Source organism: Hyaena hyaena, unplaced genomic scaffold (genome assembly GCF_003009895.1).
Source record: "Hyaena hyaena isolate Hyena2069 unplaced genomic scaffold, ASM300989v1 scaffold_363, whole genome shotgun sequence".
Taxonomy (NCBI): Eukaryota; Metazoa; Chordata; class Mammalia; order Carnivora; family Hyaenidae; genus Hyaena; species Hyaena hyaena.
The window spans coordinates 1,614,745-1,634,531 of NW_024080995.1; the positions used below are offsets into that span (position 1 = coordinate 1,614,745).

Sequence of the window (19,787 nt, forward strand, 5' to 3'; positions counted from 1 at the left end):
ATCACGAGAACAAATTAATGAAGCCACCCAAAAGAAATAGCATTTACCCATGGGGACCCATTAAAATGTTTGAGAGGTTCTCTGTTATGTTTACATTTAACTAATAGTCCCTTTAAAAAAGAAGATATGGTAACATTGCCAACCAGCTAGGTTGGAAATCTCCTAGGATATGCCTTTGCATAAAAGCCAGACTGGTGGTCGAGTACTCCTGCCTCAAAATAAGAGTGAGAAATTCCCTGAGGTGTGATAAATCCTGAGGGCAATATTTATAAACCTTTGTCTTAGATAAAAAGCTTACTTTTCCAATTAGAGTGTATAGTCCCTGTTGCTGCCTCAATCCTAAGAATAATATTTCTCTTCAATTTTAAGACTGACAAAAATAAGTCTCAGATAGTAAAATCTTAAGAGGGACAACTTTATCCTCTGGTAATTATACTTGAGGCAGATATATTGTGTTCCACAGAAGACCTTTGTTTTTATTTTGAAATAAGTTATAAAGTCAAAAGCATTACGTTAATATAAAAAAATTCTATCCTAAATTTTTTCACTCCTTCTGGTGTTCTTTTGCTCAGGAGGAAATTATCTGGGAGTTAATTTTTGATCCTACTTTTTACTATTCTCCCACTTTATAAAATATTCCAGGGGTGCCAGGGTGGCTCAGTAGGCTAAGCATCCGACTTTGGATCAGGTCATGATTTCATGGTTCATGGGTTTGAGCCCCACATCAGGCTCTGTGCTGACAGCTCAGAGCCTGGAGGCTGCTTTGGATTCTGTGTCTCCCTCTCTCTCTGCCCCTCCCCCGCTCGCACTCTGTCTCTCTCAAAAATAAATAAATATTAAAAATATATTTTAAAAGCCTCTAAAATATTCTAACCTTAGTGAATACATTTGAGAGGTATGGTTGTTTTAAATACAATGAAGATAAATTCATTCAGATCTGAGGTTATGTTAACTATAATTAATATTGGATAATGAAGGCACACGTATATTTTCTGTTCACTCTGGGGTTTTTTTTTTCATCCTATCTATTCCAGTTTTCATCCAATATTTGTGAATTCTAGAATTTGCAGAGATATGACCTTTCAGATCATGACTAATGCTTGGATTATTTTAGAACTATTTTTGGAGGGGAATTATGTCTTTTAAGTCAACTATACCTGACATATTAAACCATGTAGAAGAATATAGTTGAGTACTGTGAGCAGAAATAAAGGAAATAACTGATACAGTTTTAGCCTTCTGGAAGCTTAAAATCTTCCAGAGAGAAAGGACAGGAACACATAAGATACACACAACCTCAAAAAACACCAGACACCTTTGAGAAACAACACAACACAAAATAAAACAAAACATAGCTTGCTACATTTTTATAGTGCTGGAAATTCGAGTGCCAGATATACCTTATATTACTTGGATCAATGAACTAACTACATTTTAGAATCATGAAAGAAACTATAAAAAGACATTGCTTAAACAGTACAGTTTAAGAGAATTCTAGTTTTGTTATTTCAAGTCATACACTTTATGATTATCTGAGTTTTCACTTGATAGGCTCAGTATTTTTAATTAAATACATTGTTTTATAAAACAGGAAATTATTTTTTTAATGGCTACCTTTCAGATCTCTGAAACAAGTATCTAAAAAGTGCTCTCCCACCTCTTTACCTTCCCTCCAATTGGAAGGGAAAACATGTTTTCAGTGTTTTTTTAATTGAAGTATAGTTGACACACAATGTTATATTAGTTTCAGGTGTACAATATAGTGATTCCACCAATCTGTATGTTACTGCTCACCAAAAGTGTGGCTACCGTCTGTCACCTACCATGCTATTCTGTGTAGTATCATTGACTGTGTTCCCTATGCCATACCTTTCATCCTTGTGTCTAATTTATTTCACAAGTGGAAGTCTGTACCTTCCACTCCTCTTCACCCCTTTTGTCCATCCCCCCATTCCCTACCCCTGAAAACCATCAGTTTTTTCTCTATTTATGGGTCTGTTTCTGCTTTTTGTATGTTTCTTATTCATTTGTTGCTTAGATTCTACATGCAAATGAAATCATATGGTATTTGTTTTTCCCTGACTATTTCACTTAGCAGAATTCCCTCTAGATATATCTATATTGTTGCAAATGGCAAGATCTCATTCTTTGCTATGGTTGAGTAATAACCCATGAGATATATATGTATCAGATATATATATGTATATTATACATATATTTATCTATCAATGGACGTGGCTATTTTAAATAATGCTGCAATAAACACAGGGGTGCATGTATCTTTTCAAATTAGTGTTTTTGTTTTCTTTGGGTAAGTACCCTGTAGTGAAATTATTGGAGCATATGGTGTTTCTATTTCTAACTTTTTGAGGAGCCTCCATGCTGTTTTCCACAGTGGCTGCAGTAATTTACATTTCCACCAGGAGTGCATGATGGTTCTGAAAGGAAAATTTTTAAGAGAGCAATTGGTTGTAGTTCCCCTTTTTTCAATCCTTTTCTTCTTCAAAGTAATTGTGGGTTTATTTATTTATATTTACTTTTTAATTTTTTTCTTTTATAATTTGTGAGGTTTTTAAAATCGACTTCAATTTTTTATATTTACATTTTAAAATTTCAGTCATTATCTTTCTGGATCTCTCTTGGTAATGGTTCTGTTCACCAGTCCTTTATGAACCTAATTACTCCCTGACTTGTTGACTGTAGCCCCTTGTACATCTCTCCCACTTCCACTCTGTCTCCTTCTCCAAGCTTTTCTCTTATTCCACGTGTCCTAGTGGAGTACAGGTAAATGTTTCACAATTATTCTTCAAGAAAAAAAGTATGCAGATATACATCAGTTTATTATAAATTTTATAGATATAAAGAATGTGTGGCACATGATTTACAAGTAATAATATAAACAATATTCCTTGTTGTACATATAGCTCATTGATTCTCACAGAATGCTTTTGTTAAATTTTGGTAAATTTTGGCATTGATAAATAATCAATGATTGCAATTGATGAACAAGTATAGTATTAACCCGAAGGTTGGTAGTATTTTCAATTCTGTTAATCAGTAAGGTGAAAGTGAGACAAAGAAACTATATGTTAGAACTTGACTCATTCGTCAATGATGTTTGCAAACCTCTGATAATAGAATTTGAATAATGAAAGAATATTTACTCAATGTTTTGTGTTATTCATAGTGTCATGGCTACGAATATGACATTCTTATTGTTTTATATATTTTACTAACATGTCCTCCATTACTTTCTTAAATTTACTCTAGAAAACCAACAAGCCCTGGTTTATAGCATTTGATGATGTTTGTAGTGTAAAGATCTCCATCATTGCTTATTTCAAACTACTGATGTGACTTTACCAAATGTGGAGTTGGGAAGAGATGATAGTAGTCCAAATTTTCCATAATCCAGAGAGAAGATAGAAATATACTCAAGAACACTGATAAAAGTAAAATGATTAGAAAGTGATATGTTTGAAGTATTTCTTGTCTTTTCAAAAGTAAGTTACAATTTCAGGGAGCCTGGGTGGCTCAGTCGGTTAAGTGTCCGACTTGGACTCAGGTCGTGATCTCACAGTTTGTGAGTTCCAGCCCCACATCAGGCTCTGTGCCTACAGCTCAGAGCCTCGAGCCTGCTTTGGACTGTGTCTCCCCCTCTCTCTGCCCCTCCCCTACTCACACTCTGTCTCTCTCTCTCTCTCTCAAAAATAAACATTAAAAAAAAACCAAAAAAACCAAAGTAAGTTATAATTTTAAGTTCATATGATTTAATTCTTGAGGAGTGCTACATTTAACAGGCTCACAAAGATTTTTGACAATTTAACAATGAGTTATCAAGAGCTTGGGTGAGCTGACTCCAACATACCATTGCATTCTGTTCCTTAATATTACTGTTCTAAAATGCTCCAGACTTGGTCGTTTTCCCTCCTTACCCTAAAATATATTTTTGGTGTGACCTCAAAAACTGTTCTTTCCTAGCCCAGACTTTCCCCTGAGCTTCAATTTAGACCTCTGAATATCTACAGGATATTTGTATTTGGAAGTCCCACCAGCATCTCAAACTCAAACCCTGCCAAGTGGCTCCCTCACCTTTGCTTTTCATTTCATTGCTGACATTCACTCAGTTGTTCTGGGGTCCTTCCTTTCTCTTACATCACATATCCAATAAGTCTGTAAATCCTGCTGACTTCATCTGCCAAACATGTCTTCAGTCTATTATTGCTCTAGAAACTAGAAGTTGCCATAACCTATCCATCTTGTTAAGGCTACTATACCAGAATTCTAAATGGTTTTCTGGCTCTGAGTCTTTCTATACTTTCAGCCTCCTTTTTCCTCTCTTCCAGAGTATCCTTCGTTTAACTGTTGACATCTATTTAAATTGCATCTGCCTATATCATTTTCTGCTTACAACCCTTCACCTACTCCTCAATGTCTATAGGATATGCACCAAACTCCTTCATGTGGTAGAAAATGCTTTCCATAATCTGACCAATTACTCTAACCTAATTTCTCACACGTGCCTCCTGTATATACTGTGCTTTCATCACAGTTCTGAACTGCTTATAATTCCTATGCATAACACAATTTGCTTCCTTTTGGCCTGGCCTTCCACCCATTCTCTTTTTGGCTAATACTTTGACTCAATTCAGGCTCCAGCTCTTCCTTCCACAAAGCCTCTTCCAGCCTTCTCCACGGCAAACAAGCCAGGTTAGGTGGGCTTCTTCCATGCTACCAAATAACCCCGTTACAGCTGTGATTTTAGTTGCCTTATCCAGTTACAGTCATTTATTTCTGTATCCATCTGCCTAACCAAAACCAAGAATAAGTTCCCTGAGGAAAAGAAACTATGTACACAGCTAAGTATACAAAAGATACTTAATAAATGGTTGAAACATTTTAAAGTAAATGTTCCTCAACTTACCAAAACAGCATGTTTTACACCTAGGATCCCAAAGACAGAGTTGTTTTGTTTTTTTTTTTAACATTTTTTAAATGTTTATTTTTGAGAGGGACAGAATGTGAGCAGTGGAGGGGCAGAGAGAGAGGGAGACACAGAATCTGAAGCAGGCTCTAGTCTCTGAGCTGTCAGTACAGAGCCTGATGTGGGGCTCCAATCCACGGACCACAAAATCAGGACCTGAGCCCAAGTCAGAAGTTTAACCAACTGAGCCACCCAGGTGACCCACATTGTTTTTAAAATAGACTACTTGAAACAATTTTACCTGCATCTTCTAATCTCCTAATCAAGATCTATTTCTTTTGAATATAATTTTAGAAACTTCTACCAATTCCCTTAATATTGTCTAGAATGGTGCTCTGCAAAGATGGTTTTTTTTAACAGAGTATCAGAAAATTGTAGATGAGATCCACATTAAGGAAAATTAGTTTGTCAGCCAAGAAGATCCTGAAAAGCATTTTGTCCTCAGATTTGAGTTTAATATTCATTCAGTGTTCATCATGTACCAGCACATTATTAGTACTGCAGTAAAGAAAAAAAATAAGTGGGTTAAACATTGTGGAAGAGATTGATGAGAAATCAAGGAAGTACAGAAGACAAGAATACACTTCAAGTTAGAAATAACTGACACGTTATTTTTAATTGAATCTATTCAAGTTGAATCTATTTAAAGCCATATTGTAAACATTAGCAATTATTCCACTGAGGGGCATCACAGGGAAAGGTTCACATTAAATAGGGTATTTTAAGCATTTTATTTATTCTGAATATCAAGATTTTACATGCATGTCTCTCTTTCCAGGTTGTGTGCGGAGGTTCCCATGCTGCCAAGTTGACATAGAGTCAGGGAAAGGAAAAATCTGGTGGAACATCAGGAAAACCTGCTACAGAATAGTTGAACACAGTTGGTTTGAAAGCTTTATTGTTCTCATGATCCTGCTCAGCAGTGGTGCTCTGGTAAGTGATGTGACACCTAAAGAAATCACTGGAATAAGTCAGTATTGTTAATAAATGAGTTGGAGGATAAAAAGTTGTTTTACCTAAAACTGAAGCCCTATGATTAGTGCTAGGGCAAAAGTTTAGCTTAGTTCAGTAAGTATTTGCTGAGCACTCCTACAGGTTGGGCATTATTCTTGCTGCCTTGACTGTGAAGGTGGCTAAGATCCAGGTATTTTTCTCAAGGAGTCCAGAGAGCACTGGGGAGAGAGGGACAAGTGATTACAGCACTGGGATGTGTTTGTAAGTGAGGAATATACTTGATAAAGGTCTGTAGCAAGAGACAAACTATTGTCTGCTTGGAATTTCAGAAAGGTAGTTGGTGTTTTGCAAGATCTAGAAAAATGAGTAGGAATCTTCCAGCCAGACAGGATGGGCTGAGGGGAACAAGCACACAGTGATAAGGAAGCATAAAATATCATGAGGTATTCAGAAAATTAAAAGTTGCTCATTAATAGAAAGTGATGTTGGAGGAAGAGCAAATACAGGGAGGAGAGTGGCAGCCATAGGCACAGCAACAAAGATAGGTAGTATCAGCTTATGAAGCATCTTGGAAAACAAACTGTAACATTAGGGGGAGAATGAGAAATGTTCTCATTCTTGTACATATAATATACCAAGCACTTGCTATGAGAGTTGAAAGGGATCTAGGAGGGTTTCATGCTCCCTGAGCCTTTTCTTACTTAATCTGTCTTTCCTGCTGACACGACCAGAGATGAGCCATTAGAAGCCCAGTTCCACCTAGAGATACCACTGAAAATTCTATTATACTAAAAACAGAATACTCAAGAACATTGTGAATTGCTTCATAGATAGTCTTCATGGATCTGGGGTTGGATTTTATTCTACTTATAAGAAGTTAACCTCTGACCATTTCATGGATGGTGGTAGAACATATGAAACTTCCAAGTCAGAGACAAAGGATTTTATTCCATTATGTTGGAAGCAACACGACTTTCAACATGTTTGTGTTGGCCCCCTAACCCCCAAGTCTCATGGGGGCATGGCAGGGGGTTAAATGACTAGTACACACACAGTGGGTTAGCATCACATCTGAAGAGCCCTAAATTTAGGGAACCCTGTCCTTTTATAGCAAGCAGTATCCAAACTTGCTTTTTGTCCCAGACAGAGACATTGTCTCATTTCTCAAGATTGCTCAATGCAAAAGCCATCCTCAGAAATAGCCAGAATGAAGAGCGGTCAGGGCCTTGTGTTCTCGGCCTATCCGATGAGAACATGCAGGGATGCACAGGGCCCTCAGTGATTGCCTCTCCTGAAACAGAAAATGAATTTTAAAAAATGCTACTCTTCTCATCTGGTGGAATGCAAGCACGAATCTTGACAATATCTGCATTATCCTGTATTCCTAATAAGTAAGGAAGTTTCTTCCATGCTGAGTCACCCATGTGACTGAGACTGTTAGAAAGGAGAGTACAAAAAAATTAAAGTTTAGAGTAATCCCTTGTTCAAAATGTCCAAAGGAAGGTGACGCTTTTGGCAAGGGACACTCTCAAAACTGATATTCAGTTGAATTATATGAAGAAGAAAAGAGAGAGGTAGTTTAAGAAACTGCTGTTTTTACTCGGAGTTTGCCATGTGAGCTAGATTTTTAAAATACCTGTCTATAAAATGAATGGAAGGTAATGACTCTAATTTAGTACATATTTATTATGCTTCAAGATCTTTATATAGGTTTTTCACTTTAAATGTAAACAATCCTGTGAAATTACAATTATTTTGCTTCTTTTACCGACGAGGAAGCTAGGTGGAGAGTCGAGAAAGTTGTTTAATGTCCTAAAGCTAGTAAATGATAGACTCCTAACTGAGGTCTAAAATCAAAGCTATTATAATTTTTCACTGACTTGTGGTTCCTCAAAAAGGAGAGTACACACCACGTAGAAACAAATGAGTGGTGACTGAAATGAGTAACAGTAGAACCTACACCCCACATTGGTAGAGCTCATAATACGTCCTTGCCCCCTTGCTCCCACAGGCACATAACACGTCCGGGAAGGCAGCTAGGTGCCCTACAGACTGAATCCTAGTCCCAGCTCTGGGACTAGGCAGAGCAAGGTGTACTCAGGCACAGTATTTGGCTCTCAGCATCAAGACGTGCTACTGGTCCTGCTCTCCGCCTCAGTTCCAGGAATCTCACTCTCATTCTTTGTGATAAAGCCCCTTCCTTAAACTTTGCATTTCAAGGGGGCACCTGAGTGGCTCCGTAGGTTGAGTGTCCAACTCTTGATCTTGGCTCAGGTCATGATCTCACAGTTCGTGGTTCAAGCCCCACATCGGGCTCTATGCACTGATGGTACAGAGCCTGCTTAGGGTTCTCTCTCTCAGTCTCTCTCTCTCTCTCTCTGCTCCTCCCCCACTCACTCTCTCTCTCTCTCTCAAAATAAATAAATAAACTTAAAAAAATTTCGCCTTTCAAGTACTGAAGCATTGCCATAGTTTAACTCGGTAGCTTGCCTGATTCCTCCACAACCTGGAGAAGGGAGGCCAGAAACCCCTGAAGTCTGGAAGTTTCTTCTTGCACTTCAGTACTACTGACTTTTAGAACCTCTGCCAGGTGCTAGAACATTCTTTTAGGGGCGCCTGGGTGGCTCAGTCGGTTAGGCGTCAGAGTTCGGCTCAGTTCATGATCTCATGGTTTGTGGGTTTGAGCCCTGTGTCAGGCTCTGTGCTGACTGCCAGCTCAGAGCCTGGAGCCTCTTTCAGATTCTGTATCACCCTCTCTCTCTGACCCTCCTTTGCTCACGCTGTCTCTCTCTCGGAAATAAATAAACCTTTTAAAAATTAGAAAAAAAGAACCTTTTATCATATTGGTAGGTCTCCCCATTGTCTGTGTCCCAACTTCTCTGTCTTCTTCAATACTGATACTAACAGTTTGCAATAAGTGCCAAGGGTCATTTTGAAAGTATTGACAGAAGAACTTGGAATAAGAAGAATAAAGTGGACAAGCCCATGGCTATGGATAGGTAGTATAATGTCAACCACTATAAGGGTACAGTCCCTTTTGCTTTCGTGTTATTCAACAAAGTGACTATTGTTTAAAAACAAAAGAGAAAATCCTGAGGTGCTCAGGTGGCTCAGTTGGTTGAGCATCCAGTTCTTGGCTTTGGCCAGGTCATGATTTCAGGGTCATCGCATTGAGCCCTGTGTTGGGCTCCACACTGAACGTGGAGCCTGTTCGAGGTTCTCTCTTTCCCCCATCCTGCCCTTCTCCCCAGCTCACACTCACCCTCTCTCTCTCTCTTAAATCCTAATACTCTACAGCTGTTTAGGTCAGCAGTCAATTTCAGTGTCCTCAGTGAGCTCAATTTGTTAAGTCTCTTCAAATTATTTCCCAAGAGACTTGTGACTATGACCACAGAATCATCATCTGTTACTTAATAAAAGTTCTAGAAGAGTGTTAAAAGATGCCACATTCATGGAATCAATGTAATAGTGATTTGTAAAGCTAAAGCATTCAATGAATGATAAAATATTGTGCAAAATTTAAAAAAAAGAAACCATCCTCTGTGTTTTAGAGCCCTATTAAGCTACTGCACTCATTCACTGAGCAAACTTTTCCTTGCCTCCTGCTGTGTTCTTGACACAGTGCTAGGCACTGGGAGTGTGCACGCATATAAGAACTGATGGAGAGGCTCCAAATTCTACTAGTGTGTGTGAAGGAGAGTGTAGGGTGAGAAAAATATATATGACAAGCTGATCTGGGGATCATGTCTTAAGTTATTAGGATTTATCCCACTTGAAGAGAGATCAAGGGGAGTCAGATGAAGTGGAAATTGCTGTAAGGTTTCAGAGATCATGGTTAGTTTTAGAGGATTATAAATAATTTTATTCTTTGCATCCTTTCTCTTAATCCCTGGTGCCCAGCAGCACATACTGGTAAGAAGTCTAGAGCTAAGTGTTACATAGTAGCTGTAATCTAGAAGAAAGTCAGCCAGCCCATAATAGTATTATCTTTCAGTGGTTTCTCCATCAGAATGTTATTTCCTGTGTTTGTTATGAATCATAAGTTTTAAGTTGGATGTGACTTGAAATTTGACTATTATTTTCACAGGCTTTTGAAGATATATATATTGAAAAGAAAAAGACCATTAAGATTATCCTCGAGTATGCTGATAAGATATTCACTTATATCTTCATTCTGGAAATGCTTCTAAAATGGGTAGCATATGGTTATAAAACGTATTTCACCAATGCCTGGTGTTGGCTGGATTTCTTAATTGTTGATGTAGGTACTTTAAGTAAATTTTAAAAGAGGATTTATTCTTGTAAATAAGTTTTCTGAAGAACCTTCATTAGTGTGTTTGTTATCGTTTTAATTTTGGTTAGCTTTTTATACTTTCAAATTATACCTTTATGAGGTTTTTTGAAATATTAATTTAACCAGTAGAAATACCTCTGTAAAGAGTACTAAAACAGAATTTCTTCAATGAATGTGAATTATTTTTTGTGCCATTCTAACATTTATAATTTACTTTTGCATGTGTTTTCTGCAATAAGGAAAAATATGATTCTATATACAGGTATGCATACAGATTTCAAATATCACTCCTGTTGGGAAGAACAAAAGGAAACACTAGGAAGTGGGGGGTGAGAATGGAAGAGGGTAGAGGCACAGATTAAAAGGATAAAATATATTGGGGTGCCTGGGTTTCTCAGTCAGTTAAGCATCCGACTTCGGCTCAGGTCATGATCTCACGGTTCGTGGGTTTGAGCCCCGTGTTGGGCTCTGTGCTGACAGCCAGCTCAGAGCCAGGAGCCTTCTTCAGATTCTGTATCTCCCTCTCTCTCTGACCCTCCCCTGCTTATGCTGTCTCTCTCTCTCTCTCTCAAAAATAGATAAAACATTAATTTTTTTAAAAAGATAAAATATTGATTTTCTTTACAATATAAAATTAGAAAATAAAAGACAACCAAGTATGTATCAAGTTGATATGATAGCTGAAAGTTATGTGAAAGTGGTGGTACAAATGCTATACAGCTGCCTGTCAGGGAAGTGGAGAGGCATGAATTTCAAAATATTTATCTCTGTCCCAATTAAAGGGAAAACCAAAATGAGTCACAGCTCTTGCCCCCACCTGAAACATCCACCCTACCCTTTGTCTCTGGAGGGGCAGTGGAGAAAAATAGGCATTGACAATGTCAAGTAATACATTCAGAGAACTCTGCAATACTTGAGTGATGGAAAATATATAAGAATGCTTCAGTTTACAAATTATTTTTAACAAAGCAAAAATATTTTGGGGAATCTTGTTAAAATAAGAAAGAGATCCCAAAACAGCCATGAGATTAAGGCATCTCAAATAGAAATGGTGCAACATCCAATTTTATTAATTTATTCTTATTTAGTGTTCTCTATTTTATTTTATATGTTAAGGTTATAATTTAATAGTATATCACATATAATAAGTACATTATTATATTTTATATTATTTCAAAAGGCTTTCTTAATTTATGACCTCAATCTCCCAATCTAATTTTTCTTAATGATATATGTTCTTCCATCCTTTACTAATTTTCCTAGATTTTCCAAAATCCAGTCTTTGTGGCTAGGGAAGCAACATCTTGTAATAAGTTATAATTTTTAGAGAGTTGTTTTCCATCTGATGTCCGGAATTAGAGGGTAACATGCAAATTTTTATAATTTTAACAAGTACTCTAACATTTAACCAACAATTTGGATCCTCAGACTTTTCAGAAAAGAAAAATATAGCATCATTCATAGATATCAAAATTATAAGTAAGAATAACTATAAATAGCAAAACCTGACTGCAAAATTAAGCCAAAACTCATCATATCTACTCAAAAGTTTAATTTCTCAATTATTTTCCAAAGTTCAGTAAGCTCTTTTTAACAGGTCAAAATATAAAATATTAAAAACAATAAATAACATTTTTGTTTTCCTGATAGGTGATGTGCAAAAACATTTTTTTAATGAAGGAATCACTAGCTATACATTACACCTCTTATATTCTCTTGGGCTTTCTCTGTGAAATCTGATCTCTAATTTTTGATACTTTGTATTAGTGATTTCATATTGTTTGTTTTTTTAATTTACCTTTATATATATGTTATCCAGTTACTGGCTAGAAAAATAAATGGTAAGAAAGATGCTTTTGTAACATAATAGATTTAAAGAAAGGCTAACCAAGATAAGAAGAAATGATAGAAAGAATGGAGGCTTTTTCTTTTCCTTTCTTTTAACCATTAAATATGTTTGTATCTTTCAAAGGTTATTTAAATATTTAAGACATTTAAAATCCTTTAAAAACATTTTCACAAACATAGTTATTTTCATCAGTCAGCCTTTGAAATAAAAGTTTAGAGTTATAACTGAATGTTTTTAAGAAGAGAGGGGTGCCTGGGCGGCTCAACCAGTTAAGCATCCAACTTCAGCTAGGTCATGATCTTGCTCTGTGCTGACATCTCAGAGCCTGGAGCCTGTTTTAGATTCTGTGTCTCCCTCTCTTTCTGCCCCTCCACTGCTCATGCTCTGTCTCTCTCTCACACACACAAATAAATAAACATTTAAAAAATTAAGAAAGAGATATGGCTGTTTAATAAAAAATTATTTTGTTTTGCATTTGAAAATCTGAACTGGTGATTCTTACTATTCAAAAGGATGTAATATACAAAGTTCAAAGATGTATATAGCTTCAATATGAAGTATTATTTAATATTCTGAAAAAAGGTAAGTAAATATATATGTAAAAACAAATATATATATATATATATATATATATACTTTTTAAAAATTTACTTATTTATTTGGAGGGGCAAGAGGCAGAGAAAGAGGGAGAGAGAGAATCCCAAGCAGGCTCTGCACTGTCAGCACAGAGCCCAATGTGGGGCTTGAACCCACAGACTGTGAGATCATGACCTGAGTCAAAACCAAGAGTCAGATGCTCGACCGACTAAGCCACCCAGGTGCCCCCCAAAATATATATTATATATTCTGTAAATTATGTATTCCATATAGATATAATATTTTTATAATGCAGCAAGGAGAGCAGAGCTATATGCTAAATTCTTGCTGGTAGAGATGCAGATTTAGAGGAGGAACTGAGATTATTTTTTTTTCTCAAAAACCAAGCCAATTACCTAGAGGAGTTGTTCTCAAAGTATGATCCCTGGACCAACAGCATTGATGGAAATTTGTTAGTAATGCAATTCTTAGGATCTACCCAAGATCTATTCAGAAGCTCTGCTGTTGGAACCCCAGCAAACTGTTGTAACAAGCATCCAGATGATTCTGGTGCCTACTGAGGTTTCAGAGCCATTAATCTGATTTGATATTCACAGGATGGACTTGTTTGATTTCTGGGGGCTCCTTGATTTGAAACTTACTTGGCTGAACATTATTCATCAGTTTAGGTATATATTGTGTACATACATATGTATGCATAGATAAATAGATGTGTATATAAATGTATATGCATATATATACATATATTACAGAGTAATCTATAGTTTTCTCAATAATATGTATCTATTATATTCAATATTATAACACTTAACAGTGGTTTGGAAATTAGGTCTACCATTTCTGTAGGGGCTATTTCCATTATAATAAACATTTGAGGGGTGCCCGGATGGCTCATCGGTTAAGCATCCAACTTTGACTCAGGTCGTGATCTCAAGGCTTGTGAGTTTGAGCCCCACATCATGCTCTGTGCTGACTGCTCAGAGCCTGGAGCTTGCTTTGGATTCTGTCTCCATCTCTGCTCCTCCCCTGTTCATGCTCTGTCTCTCAAAAATCAGTAAACATTAAAAAAATTATAATAAACATTTGAAAACTTTTTTCTTGATTAAAAAGGAATACTTGTTATTCTGATTAAAAAGTACATTTTCTTAAGTGTATTTAAGTGGAAAATAACAGACCTGAATGACGTAGGTGAATTTCAGAATGATATGAGGGACAGAGGATTAGTTCTGCTGGATATATTGTATAAAAGACTTAAAAATAAACAATGTTACACGGAGGCATTTGGAAAGCAGCCATGCTCACCACTGTACCACCAAAGTTGTACCACCAAGTTGAGACTTTTGGAAGTAACTGCATGAGAAAGAACAAAAGACTTCAACACATCTTGATTCATAAATCAGTTTACTTGTCTCTGATAGCAGGAGTGGTGAACTTGTGACAAATTAATTTTTCTACTCTGTCAATAGTTAAATATAAGACAATGGCTCTCAAGTGTTCCTAGTCTACCCTGGAAAACATGAATCTTTTAGTCATGACTTCATTCATAATGAAGAGCTGCATTCCGGACATTGTTCTTAGACATTGCTTCTTGCTACACACAGTGTAAAAACAAATGAATATTTTAAATGGAACGTACTCAGAAACTTAATGCATTTACAGATCCAGATGTAAGGTCATCGAGGAGCTCATTACTCTGTTACCAAAATGTGTATTGATTTTATTTCTGTCCATGTTCTTTCTTCTAAGATAGTTTATTATAAGAACACTAATGTCTGTTGCATTATGATTATGGTAATTGTAGCAGGTATAACATGATGGTCTGTATGTCTGTGTTGATTATAAAGCCAGTGAGATCATCTACTTTTGTGCTCTCTTCAATACAATTGAGGTTTTCTCCCAGTATCTATTACTAGGTAAATCTTTTTGGTGCCAGTTTTGGGATATCACAAGGCAGGACAGTCTTGTGAGGAATTAGCTCCGTCTCAAAATCATGAGTCTTCAAAACAGTTTTGAATAAGGTTTATACTATGACATAGATTTGGCTGAATTAATGCCACACTCTTATGACTTAGCTTTGGAATCACACACTTTCTTATGCCCTGGGTTTTATTATAATTGAAATTTTGATAGTTGCTCTAATTAAATGCATAGCAGAAATGTATAACATAAGTTTCTCTAATTAATTATATAGCATATCTAATTAAGTATATCAAGCATAAGCATATTAATAAGTACATAACCATTGACTACAAAAGTATAAACAATGTGTGATTTTTACTCAGGTATAAGAAATAACCAAAAAAAAAAAAAGAAATAGCCTACTTTCCTTCTATTATTTCTTTTTTTTTTTTTTTTTTTAATTTTTATTTATTTCTAGGAGACAGAGAGAGACAGTGTGAGCAGGGGAGGGTCAGAGAGAGAGGGAGACACAGACTCTGAAATACGCTCCAGGCTCTGAGCTGGCAGTCAGCACAGAGCCCGACGCGGGGCTCGAACCCACGAACCGTGAGATCATGACCTAAGCGAAAGTCGGACGCTTAACCGACTAAGCCACCCAGGCGCCCCTCCTTCTATTATTTCTTTTATTTTTATTAACCTTTCTTTAAATGTATTTCCTTACAAAAGTGTATATCTTACCTATTTTTAGGCAATGATTAGACAATTTGATATGTAAAGTCATATTATTCTTATTGGTCTGCTGTTTGTGATCTTTGAAATTGACTTTTCCTTCTTATGCTTTATTATTTCATTGAAATGATTAATGAAAATTTTATTTTTTGCAGGTTTCTTTGGTTACTTTAGTTGCAAACACTCTTGGCTACTCAGATCTTGGCCCCATTAAATCCCTTCGGACACTTAGAGCTTTAAGACCTCTAAGAGCTTTATCTAGATTTGAAGGAATGAGGGTAAGAAAATGTCAAACTTTCTAATATAATATTCTTGTTTCCTAAATGGAGCATAAAATATGAAAAAATAAGTATGTGGAAATTGTGGACTGTTTATATTTATATACACATATGTGTATGTATAGGCATATAGATGGAGTGTTTATATATGTGTGTGTAGATATGCATATACACAGTATTCAGTGCATATTATTTAACAAAGAGTAAATCAAATACAGTAATGCCTCCTTCACATAATACTGTTAGACAGTAATCCAAATAAGTGACTTCTCCCTTTTTAAATGAAAATCTTCTCTATGCTAGAAAATTGAAGTGAAAGTTCTGATAACATCTCCCATATACAAAGTATCAAGGACTTGTATCAGGTGCTCAAAAAACATTTTTTTAAAGAGCCCTCCTGGTAGGAGTAATAAAAATCATGGAAGTAAGGTGGCATTAGCCACCACCTTAAATTTCATCCTTAAGATAAATGTTTCAATAATAGCAGAATGATATACAAATTACATTTGATAAAACTAAAGCTCTGAAAATTTACTGAATTTGCACTAGGCTGCATGGTGTCTGAAAAGAAATCATTTTGCAGAGACAAACAAGTTGAGATAAATAATAACCATTGGCAACTTAGCTTTCAGAGCTGTATTAAACTAGCAACTTCATAAAATACATGGATGATAATGACCTTATTTTCTCTAATTAGTCCATATCCTCATTTATTGCTGCCCTCCTCAAATTTATTTTTCACCAGATTTGTACCTGTTTTCTCATGCTTCTGTTGTTCTCTTGGCTGGGAGTGCTTCTCCCTGCCCTGTCTCAACCCTAGCTCACCAGCATAGCAGACACCTACCCAGCCATGAAGCCTCAATTTAAATTTGCTTTGTCTCTTCACCACCAGGCATGTTCAGACACACAAAATCCTTATTTTATATATATATATATTATATTATATTCTTTTGTACTTATGTGTCTGACTGCCTCTCTACCTGTAGTCCCTGAACAACTTAACACGCAGATTAGTCTATCTCACTGCTTCTCCAAGTGTGATCCACAGACCAGCCATCAGCATCATCTAAGAACTTATTAGAAATGCAGATGACCAAGGCCTCCTGCAGACCTATTGAATCAAGAACTCTGGGGTGGGGCTCAGAAATCTGAAGCCTCAAGTGACTATCAGAGCTTTTAGTTCAGCAGATCTTCAGTGTTATCCCTGCTAAACTAGGACTGTCATGTCTACTGTTGGATGCATCCAGTGTCTGATGGCTCTCGTGTATATGAGAGATCATAATTATACAAAAAAAATCATAAGTGTAATTCAATACTTTTATCACATAAGAATTGAAAAATTACAAGTTGTGCTATCATACAGAAAGACACTATTGGAATCCATTGACATTAACTTCGTTTTTTGAGCATTGGTAGAATGTTACAATCGATCTAGAACGTATGACTCATATCTGGACTCAAACAGACTGTATATGACATTTTCATGAATGAAGAATTTACTTTCCCTTAGAAAACTACTTCCCTCAGCAATTAAGCTAGCCCATTATTTTACCCTCTTTGCTCTTTGTTTTTTGTCTATAATATAGCTGAACAGGATACAGGAGAATGTTTTAATATATTTGGAGGAGCAGATACATCGCTTTAGCATTTATTAACCATGCAAAAAGGATACATTTCCTCACACTGCAAGATAATTCTAAAGAGTAAATGAAATAGTGATTTGAGGTATTTTGTAGTGAGCTTCCTTTGAATCTTGAGGCTCCTAAGCTTACTAACTTTCCCAAATGGCTGCTCACCAGACCAATATGTACCTATCTCCCTCAGAGACCACCATTGCTCACATTCTTTCAGCAAACATTTTAAACACCAACTATGTGTCAGCTATTGGGCTATAAAAAGAGTACAGTGGTGAAGAGACCCCAGTCCCCCAAGACTGAGTAGGGACAAAAGTCATGGAGAGACAAACAGGAAAACAGTAGTCACTCTATGACATCTACTATAAAATGGTAAGCACACAGTACTTTAGGACCGTAAGCTAGAGTAGCTGCCTGGGGAAATCTAGGAAGGACTCACAGGGAGGTGACTTTGGAGCTATGACTGAAATAGTGGGCTCCAAACCCCAGGTACCTAGACCTTCCAGGCAGAGATGCTACCTGGTAGAGAAGCATAAAGTTGAGTGTGCAAGGCATGTTTGAACAATGACTAATAGGGTAAATGTGCCACAGTGGTAAGCATAGTGGGGAGATTCGCAGGAAGTGAGGATGAAAATATAGGCTTGAACAAGAGTTGACCACTTTGAACTTCATTCTCTACTCCTGTGTTTCCTAGCCCTTTTATTTAGTACCATGTACACTGTAAAGATCTCATAAAAGTATGACTCATCTCTTTAAAAAAAAATGCATCCATAATGTTTTTCATAGAATTGTATGCTGGCATCGAAGCTCGATGGCCCACAGACCCTACCGTAATAACTATTGCTCTAGGCCAGAGGTCAACAAACTAAAGCCCACAGACTGATTGCCTGTTTTGTAAAAGAAGTTGTATTGCCTCTGAGCCATGCCCATTTGTTTATAATCTATTGCTATGGGAGCAGAATTGAATACTTGCAACAGAGATCATATAACCCTCAAAGCCTAAAAATACTTAAGAAAATGCTTGCCAACTCCTGCTCTAGAAAATCAGACAGAGTCAAAGATTCTTAATGTTTCACTATTTGGAAAAAAAGGGGGAGCACAATGCTCTTAATTAACAAATTAGTCTTTAACACATTTGAACTCACAGACTAGAGCTGAAATATAAAAAGACAGGTAGGTTTTGAAAGATGGGATAATTAAGAAAATCTGGAGAGTGATAAATGCTACAATAGTCTCCATGCAGGAAAATTGGAATGGCAAGAGGCACCAGTGATTAATAGCAGTGGAAATGCTGAAAGCTGAAATAATGGAAGTATTAAAGATAAACTACTTCATTCTTGTTTTAACCGAGGCAAGCATTATCTATATTTGGCCAAGGACTTATATATAAAGGATACTTAGACCTAGAATAATAAATTTGAACAGATGGCTCTTATTTTGTAGATGAAGAAACCGAGGTCCCAAGGTCTTAACTGAATTCAGTAGCATACAACTAGCAGGGCCAATTAAATATAAGGGGTTCATACACTAAAAGACTCCCAACCTTAACTCCAGTTTATATATACCAGTGGTTTCTCTATATGGGAAAATTTTAGCGCTGACAATTCTAGGACTAGGAACCTTTAAATGTACATTTTATTTATTTTTTATCATTTATACTTAGAAATTTCTTTTTTCTAGATTATGCAGATTTACAACTTCACCTTACATATATCAGGTTTTTGGTTTATTGTTTTTATTGCTTCATTTATTTGAGCTATGGTATCATTTTATTATTATATTAATTAATTAATATTAATATATGATATATATTAAGATATATATCATGTATTTTAGGTAAACTTATTGATCACAGGGCTCCTGTCTCATTTTGTCTTGGTTGGCATACTACTACTAAGCATAGACAATTAATACATGTTGGTTGGTGATTTGATGTCTTAAACATGTAAGGGAGACTTTTCTAATTTCTTTACTTCTGCGTTATGTTTCATTAATGTTGACCATTTTACATTTTTACTAATCCTAATCATCCTTTTCTTTCCTTTGAATACTAGGTGGTCGTGAATGCACTCATAGGTGCCATTCCTTCCATCATGAATGTACTACTTGTGTGTCTTATATTCTGGCTAATATTTAGCATCATGGGAGTAAATCTGTTTGCTGGAAAGTTCTATGAGTGTGTTAATACCACAGATGGGTCACGTTTTCCAACAAGTCTAGTTAAAAATCGTTCTGACTGTTCTGCACTGATGAACATTAGTCAAAATGTGCGATGGAAAAACCTGAAGGTCAACTTTGATAATGTTGGACTTGGCTACCTGTCTCTGCTTCAAGTTGTAAGTGAGCCCTATCTTGAATGCTTGATATTTTAGTAGACTCTGGATGAAGGATATAATTCATTGTGTAATCTATTAACTATAAATTAAAGATAATGAACTCTGTGACTTTAAAAGGTGGCTTGGAATGAGAAACAATGAAATCTGGCCATGTGTAGCAACATGGATGGACCTTGAGGGTGTTATGCTTAGCAAAATAAGTCAGGCAGAGAAGGACAAATATCACATGTTTG

At 36.2% G+C, this 19,787-nt stretch overlaps 1 protein-coding gene across 3 annotated transcripts in view; it reads left to right on the plus strand.

Annotated features, from left to right (window-relative positions):
• SCN9A (sodium voltage-gated channel alpha subunit 9) overlaps positions 1 to 19,787 on the plus strand; it is a 101,365-nt gene that overhangs the window by 67,275 nt on the left and 14,303 nt on the right. For all 3 annotated transcript variants that reach the window (XM_039250141.1, XM_039250142.1, XM_039250144.1), the window contains exons 18-21: positions 5,763 to 5,917; positions 10,026 to 10,199; positions 15,462 to 15,584; positions 19,273 to 19,554. In XM_039250141.1, coding sequence (XP_039106072.1) covers positions 5,763 to 5,917; positions 10,026 to 10,199; positions 15,462 to 15,584; positions 19,273 to 19,554 — 734 coding nt within the window. The remainder of the gene's footprint in view (positions 1 to 5,762; positions 5,918 to 10,025; positions 10,200 to 15,461; positions 15,585 to 19,272; positions 19,555 to 19,787) is intronic.